Source organism: Bombyx mori, chromosome 8 (assembly GCF_030269925.1).
Source record: "Bombyx mori chromosome 8, ASM3026992v2".
Lineage (NCBI taxonomy): Eukaryota > Metazoa > Arthropoda > Insecta > Lepidoptera > Bombycidae > Bombyx > Bombyx mori.
The window spans coordinates 13,459,065-13,485,013 of NC_085114.1; the positions used below are offsets into that span (position 1 = coordinate 13,459,065).

At 38.4% G+C, this 25,949-nt stretch overlaps 1 protein-coding gene across 2 annotated transcripts in view; it reads left to right on the forward strand.

Annotated features, from left to right (window-relative positions):
- Positions 1-25,949, forward strand: part of LOC101741854 (calmodulin-A) — a 226,652-nt gene that overhangs the window by 122,338 nt on the left and 78,365 nt on the right. Inside the window, exon 2 of one of the 2 annotated variants that reach the window (XM_021346267.3) lies at positions 20,015-20,384. The exons of the other annotated variant lie outside the window; for it this stretch is intronic. Within the exon in view, the coding sequence (XP_021201942.1) occupies positions 20,295-20,384 (90 nt within the window). The 5' untranslated portion in view covers positions 20,015-20,294. The remainder of the gene's footprint in view (positions 1-20,014; positions 20,385-25,949) is intronic. 2 annotated transcript variants of the gene reach the window in all.

The following is a 25,949-nucleotide window of genomic DNA, read 5'->3' on the forward strand; positions in this document are numbered from 1 at the left end:
CGGGTTCCCTCGACTCGATATCGAAAAGAGCGGTTCGACAAGAAGTCCCGTATGATGAGCACGAGACTATCCGGCACGCCCATGTTGAATAGTTTGAAAATCAAACCATTGTGCCAGACTTTGTCGAACGCTTTTGCAACGTCGAAGAAGAGAGCTCCCGTGTATAACGGTTTTGGTCGATTAAGCCCCACAAGAATGTGCTCCGTGAGGCGGTGCACCTGTTGAACGCATGAGTGATTTGTACGGAATCCGAATTGTTCATCGATAAGAATGCCCTTGGATGAGACGAAGTCTCTGAGGCGTTTGTAGAGCAGACGCTCATACAGTTTGCCTAGAGACATGAGGAGGCTAATCGGGCGGTAGCTCGTCGGATGATTTTTTGGTTTACCGGGTTTATGTATGCCGATAACGTACGCTTCTTTCCACACCGCGGGAAAGATACAGTTCGCCATAGCGGCATTGAAAATAGATGCCAACATCACGATGAGTTGGACGGGTAGAAGTTTAATAACGCGGTTGGATATACCGTCGGAACCGGGAGCCTTGCGAGGACGTAGGTCTTTGATCAAGTCTTTAACTTCCATCGGGGTGACGGGTGGTAACGCATCAGAGGGTGGCAAGGAGGCTCTGCGTTCTACCTCACTGTCTACTAATTCTACATGAACAGGGTCCACGGATTGAGTGCTGGGCGTGCACTGGGTTTGCAATGTATCGGCCAGCAGCTCTGCTTTTTCGTCATCATCGAACGCCGCGAGTCGGCCTGAGGGGCCTACAAGGGGGAGCATAGTTACTACCGTATCCGATTTGAGAGTACGAGCTAAGCGGTAGTAAGACCTTTGGGAGGGCGCGAGTCCTTCTAAGAAATCAGACCATCTGGCATCTCGGACTTCGGCGATGCGAGACTTTACGTCGCGTTGTAAGGCACGCATTCGAATACGATTTTCCGCGGTAGGATACCTGTCGTAGGCGCGTATCGAGGCGTTCTTAGCTCTAAGGAGTTCCCTAATATCGTCGGACAATTTGAAGCGGTGAAGGAAGTCCTCCGCTACAACTTGTTTCGATGACCTATCTAATGTCGAGGTGATGTGTGACGTTAAGATGTCTATGGCTTCAGCGGTATCCTGAGGAGACGGGATAGAGTCCGGGTTAAACGGGAGCGATGGTGGATCAGATTCAGCCAGGCTGATGCCCAGCGTGTGCCAATCCACCACAGTCCTCGTGACGGGAACGGAATCGGGAGCGCGACCGAGCTTCATAACGACGGGACGGTGGTCTGAATCTAACTCTGAAACTACTTCGATCGAGTGTAAGCGCAGAGTTACGTTTTTTAATAACGCTATGTCGAGTATATCCGGGCGATGCGCGATATTTAGCGGGTAGTGAGTCGGGGTTAGCGGAGCGACGATATCGAAGGCGAGATCATCGACTAACGCGTCAAGCCGCCTGCCATTCGGGGTTGTGGTGTGTGAGTTCCACCTGATGTGTTTACAATTTAGGTCGCCCGCCAGAATGACAGAGCTCCCCATACCGAGCAGCGCCTCGATATCACTGCTTAGAACGATCTTATCCGGTGGAAGATAAACGGACGCGATAACGATCGGCGCGTGTCCCGTCAGTGAGATTCGGCACACTGATGCTTCGATATTAGCGAGCGCGGGAGGATCGAGCGGGACGCAATGCAGGGCTCTTCTATAGTAAATGACGGTACCACCACCACGGGCAGAGAGCCTGTCGTTCCTGACCATGTTATAGTTCGCGATTTTAGGGTCACGGCGCGCGGGCTTAAGTAGGGTCTCCTGCACTAAAAAGATATCAATTTGGTGGTCACGCAAAAAGTCAGAAACCTGATCACGTTGATTTGCGAGACCGTAAGCGTTAAAAAATCCTATCGTTACGGATAGGGGCTTTATTCTACTTATATACGCCATTGATTACCGGCGGAGTGAGGGGAGGACGTACGTATTTAATGACGCGTATACGTCGGCGTATTCCTGCACAACGGCGATAAAGTGTTGTGCAGTGGAGGCAGCGCGAATGGCGTCGCCCAAAGCGTTAACGCGCTCAAAGTTGATCGACTGAAAGAAGTCGATCGCTAAAGCGAGATTGTCGGACGCGGTCGGAGGGCAAGTCGCGGGAGAGGGACGAGTCGCGGGGGCGGGACGAATCGCGGAGGAGGGAGTTGTAGCCGTGTTCGTGTACGGCAGCGGTTTTGCCCAGGCCGAGACACTGGGCACCGCCGCCGGAACGAACGCTGGCTTAGCCTGCGACGCAGAGGGTGCCGAGGCTTTGATGTCTGGGCCGGAAGCTCGGAGGCGGTTTTGGCGGGCGACGCGGCGATTTATTTTAGGGGCTCGGGGGCAACCACGGTAATTCGCGGGGTGACCCTGTGTTCGACACAGGACGCAGCTAGGCGGTTCCGTCGCGGTTTTTTGGTCGCGAGCGCAGAGGGCCGTGGCGTGATCGCCCAAACACTTAACACATCGGGGGCGCGCGTGACAGTTACGGGAAGAGTGCCCGTACAATTGACAGTTATGGCACTGGCTAGGAGTGCCTTTTTTATGGGGGGCTTCAACAGCGATACCAGAGAGCCTACAGACGGTCTGTGTGTTAAAGATTTTCTTACCCTCGGGGGTAGGCTGGAGAGCGACTAGAACCATATTATATGGCTCCCTACCGCGACCGGTGTGCATACGGTGCACAGAATTCACTGGTAGGACAACACATTCACTTTTCACTGAACTTCATACTTGACGAAAACATGTAAATGTATTATTGTATAGCAGCTGTCCACGCGGATGTACCACTCACTCAAGTAGGAGAGAGACAGATGTAGAACGCTGCCGAACGCAGAGGCCGATTGTGCCTCTTTGTTGCGCGCTCTCGCTTGCACTTTAAGTCTTAAATGGAACGCCTCAGAGCGAGGTAACGCCGCACGAATCATGTTTTATCGTGCGTGCAGCCGGCTCCATCGAATTATAAGACGTTGTCACGTCAAAAATACTATAATTAAATCGATAAAAAATCTCATCTTAAGAAACGTCGAACGAGATTTCATCTTACTTGAGAACGTCAATAGCTTTCGCCGACCCTGCGATATGGGAACAATCAATTTCCTCGTGCTCGAATGTCAGTCGAGAAAAAAAAAACTGAAAAGAGGTCACAGTTATTGCTACACTTTTAATTTGCTATATCGGAATCGACGACACAATGTAACGGACGGTTAATACAAAATAAAGCTTTTTTACTATTATTTTCTTCGGTGTTGACAAGCCGTGCACATAATTAAAACTTCTTATTCTTCTTCCTAGTCGCACACTATTGAAAGAGTGATCATGGTCATGCATCAGTCGAATCCTGCGATCGCGACGCCATGCAACGCCATGTGGCTTGATGTGCAGAGTGAGAGCAATCATGTATGTTGGATTGAGTCACAGATTTTATGAGGTCGGTCCATCGTGTTGGAGATCGTCCGCGAGATCTTAAAATATAAATATATTTTAAATCTTAAATCTACAGTTGATCATATGTATATCATATCATCAGTCTATAGCAGTCCACTACTGGACCTCACTCCGATTGCACGCCACTGAGCACGTGGAAGGGTGCTCATAATATGGACTAACCAAGTCAAGTCGACAATTGGCGGTTGTTTACATGAGTGTACGTTACCACAAACCGTGAGAAGGGGCGATCGCTCATGAGGCATAACATCTGCCTACATTAATGATACTGAATGATGACTAAGGCCGTGCTGACAAGAGTAATACGACAAGGACAAGCAAGATTCTTGGCTTCTCTCATTCAACTCTTACCAGCCAACCTGCATGGTTCGTTACTCTACCAAACCTGAGACCTTCCTGTATTACGTTTGCCAATTCGCGGTCTCTAATCAAGAACACGTTTATCCCAACGGTTATTGGTTCTTCGGCTAATATGGCCAGCCCGTTGTCACTTCAACTCACTAATCCGCTGTTCTATATCGATAGCTTTGGTTTAACTACAGCTTAACTGAGGTGTAATCTCGTGTTTATTGTTGACATTATAAAATTACAAATGATATTATTACTGGCATAAGTATTGGATTCTTTACTTTTTTACTTGCAGTGAAAAAACATTAAAATGTATTGTTTTTATTGCTTTTGTGGGTGGACAAGCTCATGGCCCACCTGTAGTTACCGGAACCCACAGACATCTACAATGTAAATGCCGCCACCCAACTTGAGACATGAGTTGTAAGGTCTCATTCTTAACAGTACAACGGCTGCCCCGCCCTTCAAACCGAAACGCATTACTGCTTCACACGACAGAAATAGGCAGGGTGGTGGTACCTACCCGTGCGGACTCGCAAGACGTCTTACCACCAGTAATTATGCAAATTATAATTTTGCGGGTTTGATTTTTATTACACGATGTTATTATTTCACCGTGGAAGTCAATCGTGAACATTGGTTAAGTAAGTATTTCATTATAAAAATTGGTACCTGCCAGCCGGATTCGAACACCAGTGCATCGCTACCTATGCAACGGACCTTATTCTTTAGGCCACGACGGCTTCAAAATATTTTTTTATTGCCTAGATGGGTGGCCGAGCTCACAGCCCACCTGGTGTTAATTGGTTACTGGAGACATCTACAACGTAAATGTGCCACCCACCTTGAGATATAAGTTCTAAGGTCTCAAGTATAGTTACAACGGCTGCCCCACCCTTCAAACCGACACGCATTACTGCTTCACGGCAAAAAAATAGGCTGGGTGGTGGTACCTACCCGCGTGGACTCACAAGAGGTCTTACTACCAGTGCAGTAGTGTATAAATAGTTTTAATTGTGTCTATTGCTGTCGAATACTACTATTTCTCTGTTCACCCTTTACAGAAACGCGTTTCCAACTTAATAATAGTTGGACGTATATAGTTATTCAAATCACGAATATCGAAAAAACTCTTGAAGTTTGATGAGGGCCGTGATATTGGTCCGGAGCCGCAATATAGTTTTCAAACTGACCGAGATCGAAAAAGTACAGTGGCGCTCATAAAAACTGAATAGACTTAATAAGAATTCCTTGGAATCGGACAAAGATGATTTAATACGCAATTTTCTACAATATTGGAAATTGTCAAATGTTTGTTTTCTTTATGTTAAGAAAGATATCGGAAGATACGGTAAGGTATGGGTTTTTAGAATATAAATAATACACTTAAGCCTCATCAGCTCGCACAGGTAGTTATAAACATTCTGTTTTTCTTACCGTGATAAAGCCATGAATTACGATTTGAAGGGTGCGGATCTTTTATGCAATAAAATGGAGACTTCAGTCTGAAGGTGGCGGCATTCATATTGTGATCTCAATGGATTCCGTTAACCATTATATAATCGGTGGGATATGAAATTGTTCAATCACCTACAAAGAAAAAAAGAATGATATTGACATATGACAGTTAACATTATTTCATGTTTTAAAACGAAATATTATCTATTATATAGACATTAAATACCGTTTTTGGTTCGTATAATAATTGGACGCTTTAATAAATTTTGATCGGTAATGCACCGTTTTCGTGTCACTCACTGTACAGTTTCTTTGTCCACGGAATGGGCAGTCCCTGTTATTGCAAATCCCGGATTATATCCGGATCCGGAATTAACGTGGAACGTTCCGTATCGTTTCTTCGAAGGCACTTGCGAAGCTTCATTGTGTAGAGCTTTACAAGGCTAAGCTTTTGTTCTGTGAACTTTTTTTGTATTTTGAGTTTTATTATTTTGTATGTGCTTTTGGCGTAGAGAAGCGGATGAAGTTGCGTTGTTAAGAAAAATCTAACCTAGAAAGAAAACTTGAGTAGCGCTGCTGACCTTGAGACCGAAATAATAATTTTGTTTCATGTAAAATGTTTCAATAAATATGAAATATCTATATATTAATACGTGAAGCAAAAACTTTGTATCCCTTTTTACGAAAATTGCGCGGACGGAGGAGTATGAAATTTTCCACATTTATAGAGAATATAGAGAAGAAGTGCACAATGCTAATCTTTTTTCTAAATAATGCATAAAAGATACATTAAATCAATAAACAAAACATTACACACACTACATACCATGTATTTGACGCACACACGCATGCATACTATTTATTGTCAAACAAACGTCTGTTGTCAAATTGAGAATAGATTAAATATTGTTTGTCTTTGTTAATATTTTTTAGTGTAGTCTTGGCGAAATTTGTGATTATAGAAGTATAAAATACAATCATAATAGTGTACAAACTCACAATTCCAATTAATTATAGGCGAATTTCGACTACTGCGGGACCTCTAGTTCAATAAAATGTTTCAAATTCATGTTTCAATATCTCTTACAATGAGGTTTCTAGAAACTTATAGAGTCGTATACCCGCGGGGTGTTGACAAACTTCATTTTTTCCACTTAGTGTCAGCCTCTGAACCGCCTTCCGCGATATTTCCTGCTACGTCTTGACATTCTTCAAATGAGATCGGATTGGCTTTGCTTTTGGCATTATCACTAACCACTATGACAGAGTGAGCCGTATGCACGTTTATTATCGGTTTTAATAAATAAAAAGGTACCTTAATATCAAGGCAGCCATTAGCAATCAATCACTCCCTAAGCTCTTCAGTGGCCTTGAAGAACTAAATCTCTTCCAAAAGCACTACCGTGGAAGGATGCGAGACCCCACCGTGTGTATTTTCCCAAGAAAGCCTCATAAGGCCACGGCATTGAGGATACGCCTCGCACGATGCAAGGAAGATATTTATATTATGCAATGATTATTTTTTGTAACGTCCAGAGGAAGAGATGGGATGATACTATCCTAGACCTAATCCACACAGCCAAATTGTACGAATGCGGTTTTATGAGACGATACCATTTCCGCATCAGAAGAACCGTGCCTTCACGCATTCTGAATATGTAAAACAGCATAGCTATTTTATATTTCTAAACTGAACGAAACACTAAATTATCCCAAACAAATCACACGAGATTCTTCGACCCCCAAACTTGTATGAGAGAGCTTGTTATCTTTAAATAGGGGGCATGGTAGCAACCGTGGTCGTGTAATATGAAATCCAATAACATGATATTGTTATTGAATTTGTAAATAATTGTAAATGCAAGTGTAAGTGGTGTAGTGTCGGATAACTTTCGGTACAATACCTATTGTGTCATATTGCTTTTCTCAGTGCCTCTAGACAATGGCTAAGCTACTACTGGCTAAGCTAAGGCAAGCTCACGATGCCTAGCTTATGTCAATTCCGTATAATTGTGTGCATTTTTTTTTCTGGCCGTGGTCCAAACCTCCTACGAGGTCCCCGCGCCTAAGGAACTCGCGGGGTGTGTGGGATTGGTCCGCGACTGCGAACCACGGGCTCAAGGACGTTTTGAGGGCCCTACCGCACTAAACGACTCCCCTGCGTTCTTACGCCCGACTTCCGATCTCCGTCCGGGGTTAGAACCCGGTCAAAATAAGGGGGTTTTCGCGGTAAGCATTACAACCAGCGGCGCCACCCCGAGGACGCCCGACACAAGTAAAATGTAACTTTGTTGAAAAGGGCTCACATTGAAATAGCCGAAAACACATACTTCTCTACAGAAGTCCGACCGCTATTTCCATGTAAGCAAGCACAAGTCTGAGCCGCGTCAGAGCATCATCTACCTAATTTAATTTGTGGAGAGGCTTTTGGCTGGTGAGCCAAATACTCTGGGGGAGATGAAGGCGCTGAGGTTTGGATGGCTCGGGCATGTAGTGCGTATGGAGCAGGATCGGGCTGTGAAACGCATGTACGCGGGTGTATCATAGGGACGCCGCCCCATAGGGAGGCCAAGTACCGCCGGTCTAACGCTATGGAAGGAAATTTACGTGAGCTCCAAGTGACGGACTGGCAAGGGGTTGCGCAGGCATGAATGGCATTCGGAGTCATAGCGCCAGCGCAGTTGTAGTAGTAGTAGTGGACCTTTTGACTTGGGTCTGCGATAACGCGAAACCAACAGAAAGTACGAACTACATACAATCTATCTATACTAATATATAAATCTACAGTAGTTTTTACGGATGTTCCGTTATAACTACTGAACCATGCATCTGATTGACTTGAAACTTGTTATCCATATATAAAATACATGTACTCAATGAATAGGCTAATATTTATATGAGTGTTGGACTCCCTAATAATAATAACAATAAATAATAATGTTAATTTTAAATGTCCAGCGAAGCGGACAACTACGGCTAGTTATGTTATAAATTAATATTGTTAAACTATGCCAAGTTTACTAGACCAGTTGTCAAGTATGGAGAACATGTACATGTATTGGAGAACATTTTTTTTGGTCGGTAGGTTCGGTTGTGTTCGGTTCGATTTCTCTGCTCCCGTAAATAAATTAATTAAAAATAAACTAACACTTCATAATATCATTAAAACATATCAAAGTAGTGTTAAAGGTGTATAAATAAGTAAAATTATAAATAGTGCTTTAAAACGTTATTTAATTGTAATTTTGCTTGGTGAGTGTGTAATATTTTGTAATTTGAGGGTAATCTGACCGGCAACTTCGTAAATTTTCTTTACATATTGTATTGTAATTTATTTTAAAATGATGACTCGCAGCATCAAATCTCGTCAGGTTGATGAACAGCTTCGTATTGCTTTAGAACAATTAAAAAATACTCGCGAAAAATATGATATACTTTTACAAGAAAGTGAACAAAATGAAGAGGAGATGCTGTCAGTCATCTCTAAGAATACTGACCTTAAAAAACAATTGTCTCAGCTCTTCATTGAACACAGTGAAGCTCTTGAGATCAATCAGAAGTTGCAGGATACGATTAACACCTTTTCTCAATGCAGTGATGAATTTTGTGATTCATTGAAAATCACCGCTGAGTTGAGACATAAATTGGCTGAGGCTGATGATTGTATTTCTGACTTGCGGTCAGAGTTATGTAAACTTAAGGAACAGCAGCCTCAGAGCTTATATTCGGAACTGGTTCAGAGCGAACCCTCTTTGGTTGCTGTAGATACTGCCTTGAATTTTGACATAACTACTATTGATCTGACTGGTAGTGATGCAGAGACCTCAGAGCGCTCCCAGTTAGTTTTAAGTAAAAATAAACTTAGGAAATATGTTAAAATTAATAAATTAATATATAAGACTCAACGGAAATTGAGGAATTACAAGTCTCAGGAATACATCAAGTTCATTTGCAAGCAGAGAACTTCACTTTCACACCAGGTAGCTGTATTGACTGAACAGAGTCAACAAATTCATCACAAACACATGGAAGAAATAGAATGTTTATCTACACAAATAAACAATTTAAAGTCAAGTTTAGAGAACATTACATTAAACTATGAACTAGCACAGAGGGACATTAGTGAGCATGTGTTGGCAATGGACAATTTAATTGATACTTGTAATTATAATCAACAGCGTTTTGACTCTTTGACAATGCAGTACGCTGAATGTAAATGCTCTGCATCGGGTTGTCAGGAGCTACCACATGTTGAAATTCAAAAACATAATGTGTCTATTCTTTCAGTGCTAGAGTCTCAAAGCAATGATATTATGAGGGCAGCACCTATCTGTCTACCTACTACTGCATCTTCACAAGTTTCTAGAGAAGACAAAATTAAAATTAAAATTTTTAGTGATGAGCTGGGGAAACAAATGGGTGTGGCATTACATGACCTTTGTTTTGGACAACATGTGATTAATTACTGTATGCCAGGTGCTAATCCAGCACAAATATTTGATAAGATTTTAAATACCACACATTGTCTAAACACAGTCATAATAATTATGTTAGGGAGGAGAGAAAACGTTAACCAAAAACAAATTTTGCATTATGTTGAACAAGTTAATATGTTAAATATAAAAAAAATTATTATGTTCACCTTTCCTTACTTGCAGGACTTGCCGACAGAAAATAAAATTAGATTTAATATTAATAATGCAATTTATAATGCTTTTGACAATAATAACTGCATCTTGACATCCAAAAAATATGCATTTAAATTAATAGACTTAAATAATATAATAAAATTTAGATATTTAAGGACATCAAAAAATGAAATATTTAAATTAACGAATAAAAATTTTAGACAAGTAGCAACATCGCTACACTATTTTATACACAATTTCCTAGCTATAAATTTAGCTAAAAAAATACCTGCTTCTATTGAGCAGGAAAAAAATATGACATGTTATAAGACTTTGGAATCTGCTTCCAATTTAAATTAATTAGTAAGACAAAGGAGTCACACTCTTGCAATTACAAATCAATTAATACACCAACTAGATTATACCCATCAAAAGACGTTAACGTTTCAATTATTAACATATTAAATTTGGTGCATCAAAATTTACAAGGGATGATGGGTAAAGAGCTAGAAATTGAAATGTTTTTAAATATGCATAATATTAATGTATTCTGTGTCACTGAGCACTGGTTTAGAAACTATGAATTATTGTTTAATTTTAATGATCACCAGTTGTCAAGTTCCTTCTTCCAAAAATGTTCTCCAACTAGACCAGTTGTCAAGTTCCTTCTGCAGAGAGAACGCTATTCGCGGTGGCTCACTGATTCTCGTTAGTAAATGTTTGAAATGTAAGGAACGAAAGGATGTAGTGGCCCTCTCTGTTGAGAGAATTATTGAAATTTCCTGTGTTGAGCTTGAGCACCTCATCGTTGTCTGCGTCTACAGACCTCCTGATGCGTTATATGATTCTTTTGAAAATATTTTGGAAAATGTATTGCTAAAGCTTTCTGTCTCTAATAAACAAATTTTGGTATGTGGTGATTTTAATATTAATCTTTTAGAAAACACAAATACCACTATTAGATTCAGAACACTGTTAAAGTCATATAACCTCCCAAACTTATTTTTAGAGCCTACTAGGACAACGACCACATCGGCAACATGTTTAGATAACATATTTACAAATGTAACACCGACTAACAAAAAAATTATTAATCAGTTAACATCAGACCATAGTGGACAATTTCTGTCTTTTGAATCTAATATGAATTCTAAAGATAAAAATACTCTTGTGATTGTTCCTATTAATAAAAAACGAATTGAGAAGTTTAGAAATAATATTAAGCAAGAACATTCAGAAATTATTTATAACAAAAACCCAAATTTATCATACCAGAATATGTTTCAGAGAATTAATTTGGTCTTTACTGATATATTTATTCCTAAAACTGTAACATTAAAAAACAAAACAGTGTTCAGCGAGTGGGCCACCACCGGAGTGTACAAAAGTAGAAAAAAGTTATATGATCTGTACTCTGAAAAAGCTTATAATAATGATGAAACATTTCATCAATATGTCAGGAACTATTCAAAACTATTTAGAAAAGTTTGTTTAGCGGCAAAATCTTTACATTTAAGTGATTTAATAAAAAATGCCCCTGACAAGATAAAGATGACTTGGAACATCATTGGTAGAGAAAGTGGAAAAGTCAGAAATAGCCACCAAGAATTCTCATTAAAAATAGATGATAAATTGGTAACTAGTCATGAAGATGTGGCTAATGCTTTTGAAAAGTTTTTCTCTGACATTCCAGTTTCAACTACCACTTCTCTAAATTCATCCCCCACAGCAGCTGAAATATTATTGCATAAACATGTCAACAAATGTAATGAAATTTTTAAATTTAAGGAAATTAATTTAAGCAGTATAATAAAAAGTTTTAATAGCCTTAATGTAAAAAATACAGCTGACTTGTGGGGAATATCAGTAAAGATTTTGAAGTCTGTAATAGACATTATTGCTCCTCATCTTGTTAGTATTTTTAATGATTGTATTAGGTGTGGTGTATTTCCTGACTTAATGAAACATAGTAAAGTGATTCCTCTTTTTAAATCTGGTAGTACTGATGACCCCTCTAACTATAGACCTATTTCAGTACTCCCTACGTTGAGTAAAATTTTTGAAAAAATTATTTTGACCCAACTTTTAGAACATTTTAATTCAAATAACCTGCTTCATAATAAACAATTCGGGTTTACCAGGGGTCGCTCTACAACTGATGCAGGTGCTTATCTAGTCAAAAATATTTTTAAATCTTGGGAGGAATCGCATGATTGTCTTGGAATTTTCTGTGACTTATCCAAAGCATTTGACTGTGTTGAACATGAAACATTGGTGAGGAAACTACATCACTATGGTATTAGGGATGGTGCATTGGAACTTATTACTTCCTATTTATCAGGACGGATACAAACAGTAGATGTGAAAGGTAATAGATCTTCAGGCACCTTGTTGAAAATGGGTGTACCTCAGGGTTCCATTTTGGGTCCTTTTTTATTTCTAATATATATAAACGATTTACCTAGTTTTATTGAGTCCCGACACGAGGTCGTATTATTCGCAGATGATACATCTTTATTATTTAAAATTAAACGACAACTACAAGTCTATGACGAAGTGAATGATGCGATTTCGTGTGTGGTTCATTGGTTCCGTATCAATAACCTATTATTGAATAGTAAGAAAACTAAATGTATTAAATTTACTTTAAAATGTATTAAACCATCTTTAAATGTGAGACAAGTGGATAGTGATGTAATTGTTTCTGAGGAATCATTGGAGCTTGTTGAGTCAACCGTATTTCTTGGTATAACAGTGGACTCCAAACTGCAGTGGGGACCTCATATTCATAAATTGGCGAGTAAGCTCAGCTCTGCAGCATACGCAGTAAAAAAAATTAGAATGTTAACAAACGCGGACACGGCTCGTTTAGTTTACTTTAGTTACTTCCACAGTGTCATGTCCTATGGCATTTTGCTATGGGGCAATGCGGCCGATGTAGAAATGATATTTATTCTGCAGAAAAGAGCTCTACGTGCTATTTATAACATGCACTCAAGGGAATCCCTGAGGGAGAAATTTAAAGAAATTAAAGTTCTCACTATGCCATCCCAGTACATTTTTGAAAATTTGATGTATGTTCGTAAACATATTGAGGAGTTTCCTAAACAGTCGGACATACATAATAGAAATACTAGGAACAAACACAAGCTTGTTGTGCCGATGAGTAGGTTACATAAGATACGAAATTCATTCGGGTGTTTGTCTGTGCGCCTGTACAACAAAATCCCACATGATGTTCAGAACCTACATATACATAGGTTTAAGAAAACTATTAAAGAACATCTGTGCAATAAAGCTTACTATAAAGTCAATGATTATCTAGAAGATTGCACAAAGTGGGAATGAGTTGCTCGCTCCAGGCATTTCAATATTGTAGTAATTGTTACGTTATAATACTCAGTGTAAAAAATTCATATTTAAAAAAATAATAATATTAAAAAATAAATAAATAATAATTCTATATGTAAAAAAAAAGACATGCCCGCTGAGTTTCTTGCCAATTCTTCTCAGGACGGAGGCTAGTTCTTGTGAATTGGCGGTAGTTCTTTTGACGTTCAACAAGTATGTACTTTCATTTATGTTGAATAAAAATTTTTTGATTTGATTTGATTTGATTTGATATGGCCTTTGTGTTGAATTAAATAAACACTAATCTAGGCAACTACGACTTAGTTATGGAAAAATAATGGAAAATCGATGGGACCTCGATTTAATTCAGTCATTATGAAAGTATAGAGGGAGCCGATTATTTGTTTACTTTAACTACATTAAATTTATTGTCACAATTTCTTTAAGAAAAGTATTATGTGTCACATTTTTTTTTATTCATATCCAAGACTAACATTCTCAAGCAAATAATGTTACGCTAATCAGTAATAGCCAAGTAAACCAGAGATTTAGAAGAAGCGATTTTATTTATCTCTCAAACACAAAAGTAATAAGGTATCTAATAGTAAATAAATAAATAGCTTCTATCTATGAACTTACTCTGACATACAGAATAGCTAAAAACTATACTATAGGTTGCACTGAAGCATTACATATATTGTATCAAAAGAATACTTTTAACACACCTTCATTAGCTTAACCTGTATGTATGTATGTATGTATGTATATATACATATATCATCGAATTATTTAACGTACTGGTGGTAAGATGTCTTGTGAGTCCGCACGGGTAGGTACCACCGCCCTGCCTATTTCTGCCGTGAAGCAGTAATGCGTTTCGGCTTGAAGGATGGGGCAGCCGTTGTAACTATACTAGACCTTAGAACTCTTATCTCAAGGTGCGTAGCGCATTTACGTTGTAGATGTCTATCGGCTCCACTAACCATTTAACACCAGGTGGGTAGTGAGCTCGGCCACCTACCTAAGCAATAAAAAAAAGTATCAAAATAATACTTTTAACACACCTTCATTAGCTTAACCTGTATATTAATATGTACTAGAGGTCCCGCAGTAGTCGAAATTCGACTATAATTAATTGGAATTGTAAGTTTGTACACTATTATGAATGTATTTTATACTTCTATAATCACAAATTTCGCCAAGACTACAGTTTAAAAAATATTAACAAAGACAAACAATATTTAATCTCAATTTGACAACAGACGTCAAGAACAAAAGTTTGATAATAAATAGTGTGCATGCGTGTGTGCGTCAAGTACATGGTATGTAGTGTGTGTAATGTTTTCTTTATTGATTTAATGTATCTTTTATGCATTATTTTAAAAAAATATTAGCATTGTGCACTTCTTCTCTATATTCTCTATAAGTGTGGAAAATTTCATACTCCTCCGTCCGCGCAATTTTCGTAAAAAGGGATACTAAGTTTTTGCTTCACGTATTAATATATAGAATATCATCGAGTTATGATTTTATTGAAGTTTAATAACTACATTTAATCACTTAAACGTTTAGACCAAATTATTAGTCTTATTTGAAATTAATATTAAGGAATATTCGAATATTAATTGAAAATATAAGCACTGGTACAACAGAATGCATTAGCGCGACCATATTGATTTTGTTGAAGCCACACAAGCGATCGATTAATTTGCATCTATAACGCGTACCGTTCATATATGCGACCTTCTGTGTACAGTGAGCTACAAAAGTCCACACATAGAGCAGAAATAAAGGCATGAATCTACATCTGTACAATTAGCGCCATCTGTTATTACGGGGGTCATTTATATGGTGATAGTATAGTATACCACAGAGCGATGGTTGTCCACTGAGTTTCTCGCCGGATCTTCTCAGTGGGTCGCGTTTCCGATCCGGTGGTAGATTCTGCGAAGCACGGCTCTTGCTAGGGCCAGTGTTAGCAACACTCCGGTTTGAGCCCCGTGAGCTACACGTTAGGGTGAAGCTTAAATAGCCTCTCAAGGCTATCAGCATAGGCAGAGAAAAAAACAGCGATGGTATCGTATTAAATGAAGTGTAATTTTTGTTACAATTTAGTGTAATAAAATTTCGATTTCAAGAAACATTCTAAACGTGCATAATTACTAACAACATAGCTTAGCGTAGTCCGACTCTCATACTAAAAACAACTAAATAAACGGCAATAAAACAGGCGCGGTATTCCTTCCCAAATTAGAATCCCCCGTGCTGTGGGTACCGGAACCTAACAAACATACTTATATACGTCTAAATATATACATACTAGCTTTTGCCCGCGACTCCGTTTGCGTGAAATAGTTACTTTGGCACATAACACTAAATTTTACCCCCCTACTTCATTTACGTAGAAAGTGAAAGTATTTTGAAACATTGTTTATTGGTGCTCCGCTTGTATTAGTTTTACCGTGATGTCATATAGCCTGTAGCCTTCCTCAATAAATGGGCTATCTAACACTGACAGAATTTTTCAAATCAGACCAGTAGTTCCTGAGATTAGCGCGTTCAAACAAACAAACAAACTCTTCAGCTTTATAATATTAAGTATAGATTTAGACAAAAATCAAACAAAACTGTTCATCACACGAACGTTTGCCCGATGCGGGAATCGAACCCACGACCCTCGACGTAACAAGCAGGGTCGCTAACTATTGCACCACCAAGTCAGTCAAACAAAACAAACTAGAATTCGAAGTCCTGAAAATTGTGTATAAGCTACAATTACCACTTAATAGAAGCAGGATTTTGAGTTCGTTTGCCTTTCGAGCAATGCGATATAATATTGACAGGTGAAAGGCTATTTGGTTTAAGAGACATTTCTGCAACTTTACAGGAGAGTCATTTAAAGTTATTTTGGAAAAAAAAAATCATAATAAAAAGCTTCTTCAGCTATTTGAATGGAGTGAACTTAATTGAAGTTTTTTTTTTATTGCATAGATTGCCATAGATCGAGGCCATAAGACATAAAATTAAGTATTTTTATGAAGTAGAAGTCTAGTGAGATTTTATAAAGTATTTAGATTTAGACTAATCACTCTCGTAGTCCGACGCGAAGTGTTTTTTTTATTGCCTAGATGGGTGGAAGAGCTCATAGCCCACCTGGTGCTAAGTGGTTACTGGAGCCCATAGACATCTACAACGTAAATGCCACCGCCCCCCTTGAGATATGAGTTCTAAGGCCTCAATATAGTTACAACGGCTGCCCCACCCTTCAAACCGAAACGCATTACTGCTTCACGGCAGAAATAGGCAGGATGGTGGTACTTACCCGTGCGGACTCACAAGAGGTCCTACGACCAGTAATAAATATTAAAAACATCGAATTGCTAATACCAATACCAAAAAACACGTGTGGCACTCGGGGACTGCCGCGGTAAAGCTATTGCATAGGATTTTTTATCAACTTATACAATTATAATTAGACAATAATAATTTAATATTAAAACAATAATAAAATAAGTCCACGCTATATTTATAAACATTAACAAAAGCAAAACATTAATTGTCCCCTTCACACTCATAAGCTAGACCGCGTGAGAGAGAGAGATGGGCAGACTTTTAACGGTAAGTAACTAAATGCGATTACACCTTCCTAAATGCGTTTCTAATTAGGCTTCTAAGTGATTTAGTCAGTCAGAAACCATCCTTGCTACTGAATTTAGTAGGCTAACTTACTGAATGCTATTACACTTCACTGAATTCAGTAGCGACTGAATTCAGTCGACTAAATTTAGCCAAGTGTAATAAGCTTTTTAAACTGACAATTGATTCAGTAACTGAATTTAGAACAGCGTAATCAGAAGGTTATAAATTTGCTTCTGAGCTCAGTCGACTAAATTTAGCCAAGTGTAATAAGCCTTTAAACAAGCGCAACGTGTTCAACAGAACGCGAGCTACATGGTAGGCGGAGTGGGGGGAGATAGGTTTTATTTTCGTTACGGAATTTCTTGATTCGGTAGCCGCGCTCAAAGCCCGCGATCAAAGCTATGCAATAGCTTAATAATAAATGTCGCGTATGAACTGAAATGTCGCTTAAACGAAATTGCCTTTTGAACCCTCGATATAAGTAAATCTGATCTCCAAATTTCCATAATGAGAAAGATTTGCCAAGAAGCAAAGCGTCACTAATGCGTATAGTAATTACCGTCGCTCGATAAGCGATAAGTGGACTACGGAACTTCATATAAACTAGCGAGCTGATAAGGAATACAACGATGATATAAGTTTTAAGGCGTGACTGTTGCTATCACGAACCACGATCTCCCGTTTTGATTTGATATCGAATATTTCTAATTAGAACTCAATGTCTAGGTAATTAGAGCGGTTATTCGTTTGCTTAAATTGTTGTACCTTCTTTTTGTAAGCACAATTGGGCAAGTTAATTCAGTAATGCAATCAAAAACTGACGTAAGAGCCAGCCCATTTTTGTCATTGTGTGATCTATATGTGAGTGATAGAACACGTTTAATCTTAGCATGTGTGTGTGTAGAGATATAAATATCGAGTCTCAGTGACAGACAAATTTATTAAGCTGTATCCATTGATCTGTATCTATCACATTTCCGATTTTCTTGTATCTAATAAATTAATCTTTATTTTGTTCGGAAACACATTTTTATTATTATCAGATATCTTTACGTAACTCATTGAGGTAATAAAACTTTGTAAATGAATTAAATATGTATATAATTTACAAAAAAACAGTACGTCAAAAGAAATCGGCGCTATTTGTGGTTTTAGGTCCTCAGACATTGGATGGGATCTAAATGGAGAAACCTTACATGCATCGTGTCAAAAGTAATCATTTTCTATTCATTAACTCTAAATCGTGTAATGATTATTTGTTGATTGAAGTTTACCACTACCACTGTCGTGCACAAACACCTCTATACTATTATCAACAACTACATATAGGCTAACCATACGTATATTTATAAAAAAAAAAGATAACAGCGTGAGATATTTAAAATACATGAAACAAATATAATATGAGATATTAAACGCTAACACGCGAGTAACGGAATAGCCGCAAATTGTATTAAATTTCAAGGCACCCCGTGCTGAGCTATTCCGGAATCATGCAGCGTACAATGATGACCTTAAAAATCATAGGAAAACGGTTTATTTTCGGTTGTAGGTCGCGGGTTTGATCTGACAAAGAACCCTCGGTTGGAAGAGACTCGCAATCGCGTGTGCTCTTAACTTAATGCGGGTTACATCTCGTTCCGAGTACTCTACACGAGTAACAATTGTATGAGAGCTCTCAAATTATAGGAATGAATTTATGTTTTACAGGTGCGAATGATTCTCACTTGTTAACACTTTTAATTTTGTAGAATGCTTTGCTTGTAATGGTGATTTCGAGAACGCTAGATTTTCCGGCTTTATATACGGCTAAAAAAGAAAGACACGTCGCAGTATTAGTAATTTTACAAGCAAAACATGAGCGTTTCTAGAACTAAAAATATAGGACGACGGTTTTATATTATAACTTTACTGAACTAACTCTTTTTTAAATCTCCGAATATATTTAGATTAAATTTTGTAGAAAATCACAAAAAGTGCTTACGATTTTTTTTTAGTGCTTAGATGAGTGTACGAGCTCACAGCCCACCTGGTGCTAAGTGGTAACTGGAGTCCATAGACATCTACAACGTAAATGCGCCACGCACCTTGAGATATAAGTTCTAAGGTCTCAGTACAGTTACAACGGCTGCCCCAACTTTCAAACCGAAACGCATTACTGCTTCACGGCTGAAATAGGCAGGGAGGTGGTACCTACCCGTGCGGACTCACAAGAGGTCCTACCATTTTAATCGATAATATTTAATCAGAAGAGTATCGAATAGAAATAATAGCAACTGATTAAAAGATTAAATTGAAATTACAAAAAAAAAATGCGAAAAGAAAAATGGAATTTACAAAAAAATCATCAATTCCTACCGATTTTTTTTTTTTTTTTTTTTTTTTTTTTTTTTTTTTTTTTTTTTTTTTTTTTTTTTTTTTTTTTTTTTTTTTTTTTTTTTTTTTTTTTTTTTATTGCTTAGATGTGTGGACGAGCTCACAGCCCACCTGGTGTTAAGTGGTTACTGGAGCCCATAGACACCTACAACGTAAATGCGCCACACACCTTGAGATATAGTTCTAAGGTCTCAGTATAGTCACAACGGCTGCCCCACCCTTCAAACCGAAACGCATTACTGCTTCACGGCAGAAATAGGCGGGGCGGTGGTACCTACCCGTGCGGACTCACAAGAGGTCCTACCACCAGTAATTACGCAAATTATAATTTTGCGGGTTTGATTTTTATTGCACGATGTTATTCCTTCACCGTGGAAGTCAATCGTGAACATTTGCTGAGTACGTATTTCATTAGAGAAATTGGTACCCGCCAGCGGGATTCGAACACCGGTGCATCGCTCGATACGAATGCACCGGACGTCTTATCCTTTAGGCCACGACGACTTCATGACTAGGTGACCATTTTTCTAAGCATGATCGAAATGATAAATCTTCTAAACTTTGAATATAATTTGAAATTACATGTTTAATCAGCAGATTATCGTCTATCCACTAAACACGAGAATTAATAGATTTGAAATATTCATGACATCTTGGCTGTGACGCAGTGAATTTTATTCCCTCATGACAGATTTTTTGCCACATTAAAAACTCCTATGGAACCACCTCTGTTGCAACTTGTTCAATTTCTAGATGAAAAATTCATAGAATATATGTGCAACGATTAAGGCAATAATTTAACTACCAAGAATATAACTGTAAATTCACAACAATTTATTGATTAGTGTTAATTATTAGTGACAAAAGCAATTAATTGTCAATTTGTAATTATAATCTGTGATTGAGTCAATCGTAAAGTGATTGAAGTATAAATTTTGTGGTAAAGTGAATTAGGCCTAAACCGATCAAGTTAAGTCTCAGTGCATAAAGTGTAGCAGAAGTGGAAATCAAGAGGCATTATCTCGGTATCAAAATGGCGTTTGCGGCAGCTCGTATGATCCTGAAGGATAAAAGACGGAAGGCTTCTAAGGAGGACTTCAGGGACCCAAGAAACAGAAGCAAGGTATTGTATTTATGTTAATTGTCACAAAAAATATGGAATACTTAACCTCTTGAAATGTTCTTCTTGTCAGATTCTTTACCTTAGAAACTTCTTTTAGAAATATCTAATCTAACTACTTTTATTTCAAAAACTACCCTCATTTTACGGAGCTCACATTTGCAAGCGTTGACCTATTAAAATGGAGACCTTTTAATGAACTCTGCTTTCCAAACAATTCCATGGAAACCGGGATTAAATTCAGCTGCGAAGTCTTTCGAAGCAAACAAAATACGTCGGTGATATGGTTCGTTCGGAAATTACTCATTAAGGCACGTCGGTAGTTTCCTAAGCAAGGTGATTGTTACACCGAATTGTATTTTTATTCTCGAATTTTCAACAGACAGTGATGAAATAGCGCTCCGATAAGTTTTAATCACCATAATTTTAAGCAGCTTTGAAACTGGCAACTGCTTATATGTTGCCAAAATCGGTGTTAGATTCAACCATATACCCTTTCGCTCCTTGATATAGTTTTAAAAGACGCCAAACTAGCAGTTTTGAGATATTTCAATTATCACGAACCTTCAAAATTCTTGTTGCGAATCATCTTATTATTGATCACTACGGTATGAGTGACGGTCTAGCAAAGCAAGGGCAGTTTGCGTTTGATCGTTCTCAAACAGAAAGTTGTTATCATGCAAAGTTGTTATGCTCAGAGATACCCTAATATAGCTAGCTCTATTACATGCCTCTTCGATACTTCGTGAGGACCACTATGCTTTCTAATTTTTCGGACTTACTCAGTAGCTTGTGGTTTGCCCAAACATGTTAACGCGATACAAGGTGACACTTTACAAAACTTGCGCTAGGCCCGTAATAACTTACGCGAGTGTTGTGTTCGCTGACGCGGCCCGCACACACATAGACACCCTCCAATCCCTAAAAGCTCGTTTTTGCAGATTAGCGGGCGGAGCTCCGTGGTTCGTGAGGAACGTCGACTTACACGATGACCTGGAGCTCGAGTCAATTCGAAAACACATGAAGTCAGCGTTGGAACGTTACTTCGATAAGGCTATGCGTTATGCTAATCGCCTTATCGTTGCCGCCGCTGACTACTTCTCGCATACTGATCACGCAGGAGCCAGTCACCGTCGACGCCCTAGACACGTCCTTACGGATCCATCAGATCCAATAACCTTTGCATTAGACGCCTTCAGCTCTAGCACTATGAGCAAGCATAGGAACCCCGGTAGCCGCACTCATAGAACTCGACAAAGAGTTCGATGTGCAACCTAAACCATGCATCAGCCCCCTGAGTTTCTCGCCGGATCTTCTCAGCGGGTCGCGATTCCGATCCGATAGTAGATTCATTCGCAAAGCAGCTGCACTTGAGTTGTTAAATCTCCTTTGGAGGCGCTCGGGCAGCTGTTAGCAGATCCCACCCCTCCTGGCTGAGTCTTTGCTCGGCTACTTGTCCTCCTGAAACAGGAAAGGTCTCCAGACCACCTGTAATCCTTCAATCATAAAAAAATCTATATCTATACTAATATTATAAAGAGGAAAGATTTGTTTGTTTGTTTGTTTCGAATAGGCTCCGAAACTACTGGACCGATTTGAAAAATTCATTTTCCATTAGAAGCTGACATTGTCCCTGATGAACATAGGCTACATTTTTTTATTTATTTTTTATTTATTTTTTTGGTTTCATTTGTGTTTTAATGTTTCCGAAGCGAAGCGAGGGCGGGTCGCTAGTAAAAAATAAAACGACTGAATCATGTTACACGAGTCAAGCGAAAGTCCGGTTAATTTCCGGAATGTGACGCCGCACATTCATCGCTGGTAACCCGATCATATGCGTCCGTGAGCGTGAATCAATAGGAATCACTGAAGTGGAGATGATTGCCTACAGTGCACTTGCTGTAACAATACTTTATATGCTATAGTTACTTTATGAATGAGAAGCTTGACGTACTCGTATCGAGTGATGCTCTTTCAGCGGACATCTTTTAATACAGCTCTTCCTCCTTAATTCTACTCTACCCGATCCTGTAGGCCGAATGCTAAACAGTCGACTTCGCCCAAAACACGTCATTACGGTTCCTTCCGATCCATTAACGGTGCTTTTAGGTGCCACAAAGACCGGTCACCGTCCTCGCCGAACCCGTCGCTTGCGACGAAGGGCTCGACGAGCGAATTAATCCATAGACACAGCCCACTGAGTTTTTCGCCGGATCTTCTCAGTGGGTCGCATTTCCGATCCGGTTGTAGATTCTGCGAAACACTGCTCTTGCTAGGGTCAGTGTTAACATCACTCTGGTTTGAGCCCCGTGAGCTCACCTACTAGTTAAGGTTACGCTGAAATAGCCTCTCAAGGCTATCAGCTTATGTAGGATAAAAAATTCTACCCTCCATAGATAACAGACTAAAATAGTATTCTTCAAAGCAATCTTCGATTACACATCGTTTGTACGTAAAAATGCATTTTCATTCGATTCGTTGTTGCCAATCCAAATAACAGTAGCATTCCGAACGAACCAAACCGACGTAACGCGTTCGTAAAATTAATTATTACAATTACGATTTCAAATTGAAATAACAGTTCGATGCGTAAACAAATTGTATTCTGTTTTGTTTTGAAACAATTAAACTGTCCTAAACGCGGTATCTGAAATTCAATGGTAATCGGATTTAAGAGAGAATATCGATTTTTTTTTTGTCGACACTAAACGATAGGAGAGGATGCGGATGAGGAGAGCCGCAGACCGGGCTCAGTGGTGTAGATTGGGAGAGGTCTATGTCCAGCAGTGGACGACTGTGGGCTGTTGATGATGATGATGATGATGATGATGAAACGATATAGAGATATTTTTTTATTAGTAGTAGACAGTTTAAATGACTCTTTAAACGTCAGTATGGCAACGTTTCTGACGTGAAAACTAGGCTTACTCAATGCTCAACCTCAACGTTTAACATAACGTGCTCACGAGTGGCGTCCCCGGCGAAGGGATGGGATAGCAGGTGGTAGGGTTGTGCACGAATAGAGCTGCTCAACAATCAGTTTATATTTACCGGGAATCAAGGAAGCATATTTTAAAGGTGGGACGATAAACATGATATATCGCGGCATGATGTCAATGGGCTCCTGATACTACTTAAGAACAGATGGTCTGTGACCCACCTCGTGCAACAATAAAAAGAAACACGTAAATAAATATGATTTTGCACAATCTATATTTACATGGGCTCGTTAAAAGATTTTCGTTAAAAAAAGCTTTATTATATTTAAATGACCATAAAGAAAAATAATTCTAAGCGTATGACTCGGTATGACACGGAAATGTGTTCTTCACAAAGGATGGATTCTTAACGAAATATAAGAGAAAAGTGGTACAGAAATAAGAAATTTCGGAAGCAGCGTTCACATGAATTCATTAAGGTTATCGCATAATCTATTCAAAACCCGGTGAATGTGTTTGCGGTCTAATTGGCTTAGTTTTGTAAGCCCGCATTGTAAAGCAGAGGTAGTAGCAAAAATCACAATTGACCCTGCGCGTAACCTAACTTTTGTGTTACTATACATTGCGTGCTGTGCGATAAGTTTTTTTTTTTTGCATAGATGGCTTAACAAGCGTACGGCCTACCTGTTGTTAAATGAGTACCGGAGCCCATGGGCTATACAGCATGATGCCACTCTCGCCTTGAGAACGAATTTTCATATCGACTCTCCAGCGAAGTCAAACTGTTTCGCGGTGAAAATAAGCGAGGAACTTTATTTACAATACGGCTCACTAGTAACATTTATGGCATCGCATATGGCATTTCTAGAGGAGTTCTTGTGCCAAAGAAATTGGTCCAAAACAGTATTAAATATTATATAAATCTTCGGTTATGGAAATGGTTCCAACGTAAATGGCGGTGAAGAAACTATTTTAATATGCGCTCTAAAAGTTTTTATATTTGTGTATAGGTACGATAGAAATATCCATGTTTCCTTGGGTAAATTAAATTTAAAAAAAAGGCATTATGTGAGCTACTTAGTTAATCTGTGGTATCAATCCGCGTATATATTATAATAATAATAATAATTACTTATCATCGATTGCACTTGAAATATTTGGTTTGTATAGAAAAATCACATGCATAATATTATTTTAGTTCCTTACTTATGTTTAGTTGTGTATAGCACAAAAACCTTTCAAATTACAAAAGATTCAATTTCTTTTAATACAAATATACCAAAAAAGTTAAAATCCATTCTCGAACTAAAACCAACGCCACAAAAAGGAGTTCCAAATTCAAGATAAATCTTTTTTATCTGTACCGTAAGTGTTTCATGAAAATATTATTTGACTGGATGTCCGTTATGTTGCAAGGATTAAATGTTGTAAATTATTCGATGTTGCTACCTTGGCAAGCTTTTTATGTTCTACGAAGGGCCTTTTACATTCTTTTATATTTAAATTATTGCGAACAAAGAGTCGAATTACTAAATAGAACTGAATAAATTCGGAACAGCGCTTGATATCTGTCAAAACAATGATATCTTCAAACGAACTTTGACAGCTGTCAAGCTGTGTTTAATGTCAGATGTCTTTGTAAAGGGTCGCTTCAAAGGTTGTTGTTGCAAACTTCTGTCCTGCTTGTATCTGATGACTATGAAAACTCACCGTTTCTAACTTCTATGACTACACAATGAAGAAAATGCTTGCATAACTAATAAATGTTTTGTGTTTTTGGTGCTATATTTGAAGTGAAGATTGTTTTGTAAATTTCTAATCTAAACTATAAACCATCTGAACATAGTTATTAATAAAATTATAAAGAGGTTTTATTTTGTTTTCAAATCACAAGTTTATAATCAAATATAGCTCCAATGTTGAATCGAATCGGAGGTATAAGTCTAAATTAAATTTACGAAGATCGGACATGCCTTCGATGCGAGTTCAAATCTTTGTGCTAACCTTTATAAATGTTTCTGTGTATACGACCAATAAGATTAGATGACGCACGATCTATCTCTTCTTTAGCAATTTTGTGTGTGTGCACATTTTTCATACTGAGATAGTGCAACGGCTTGAATTGATTTGAAACATAAAAAAACCATGAAGTTTTAGCGCGGACTGTCTATTGCGCGGCTACCAAAGCATTGTGTCCCTGGTGGAATTTAAATCGGATCCGCATAATAAAGTTAAAAAAAGATTCATTTACCGTATATTTCAATGGAAGAAAAAAAAACAAATAAATTGCATTTCTGATAGAAAATTTATATAAAATATTCTTTCGCCTACTTTAAAGAAATTTAAATGTTTTTAACACTCGAATGTACAGTACAAATAGAGAATAGACCCGGAAAATTATTAGACAAAATAACGATGAAGCGTTACAAGGGATCTGTTTAAATATGGCAAAGTTTGGGTTTCCAAATTTAAAAAAAAAAAAGGTTTTTATGAATAACAAATGACAGCTTTTTTTTGATTAACTGAATCGTTTATATACATACCCACGTTTCTATTTAATTCGAGGTCTAAAGCCGTTACACATACTCGGTAACTGTTTGGAGCATGTCAATCTTTTTGGTCGTCAGTG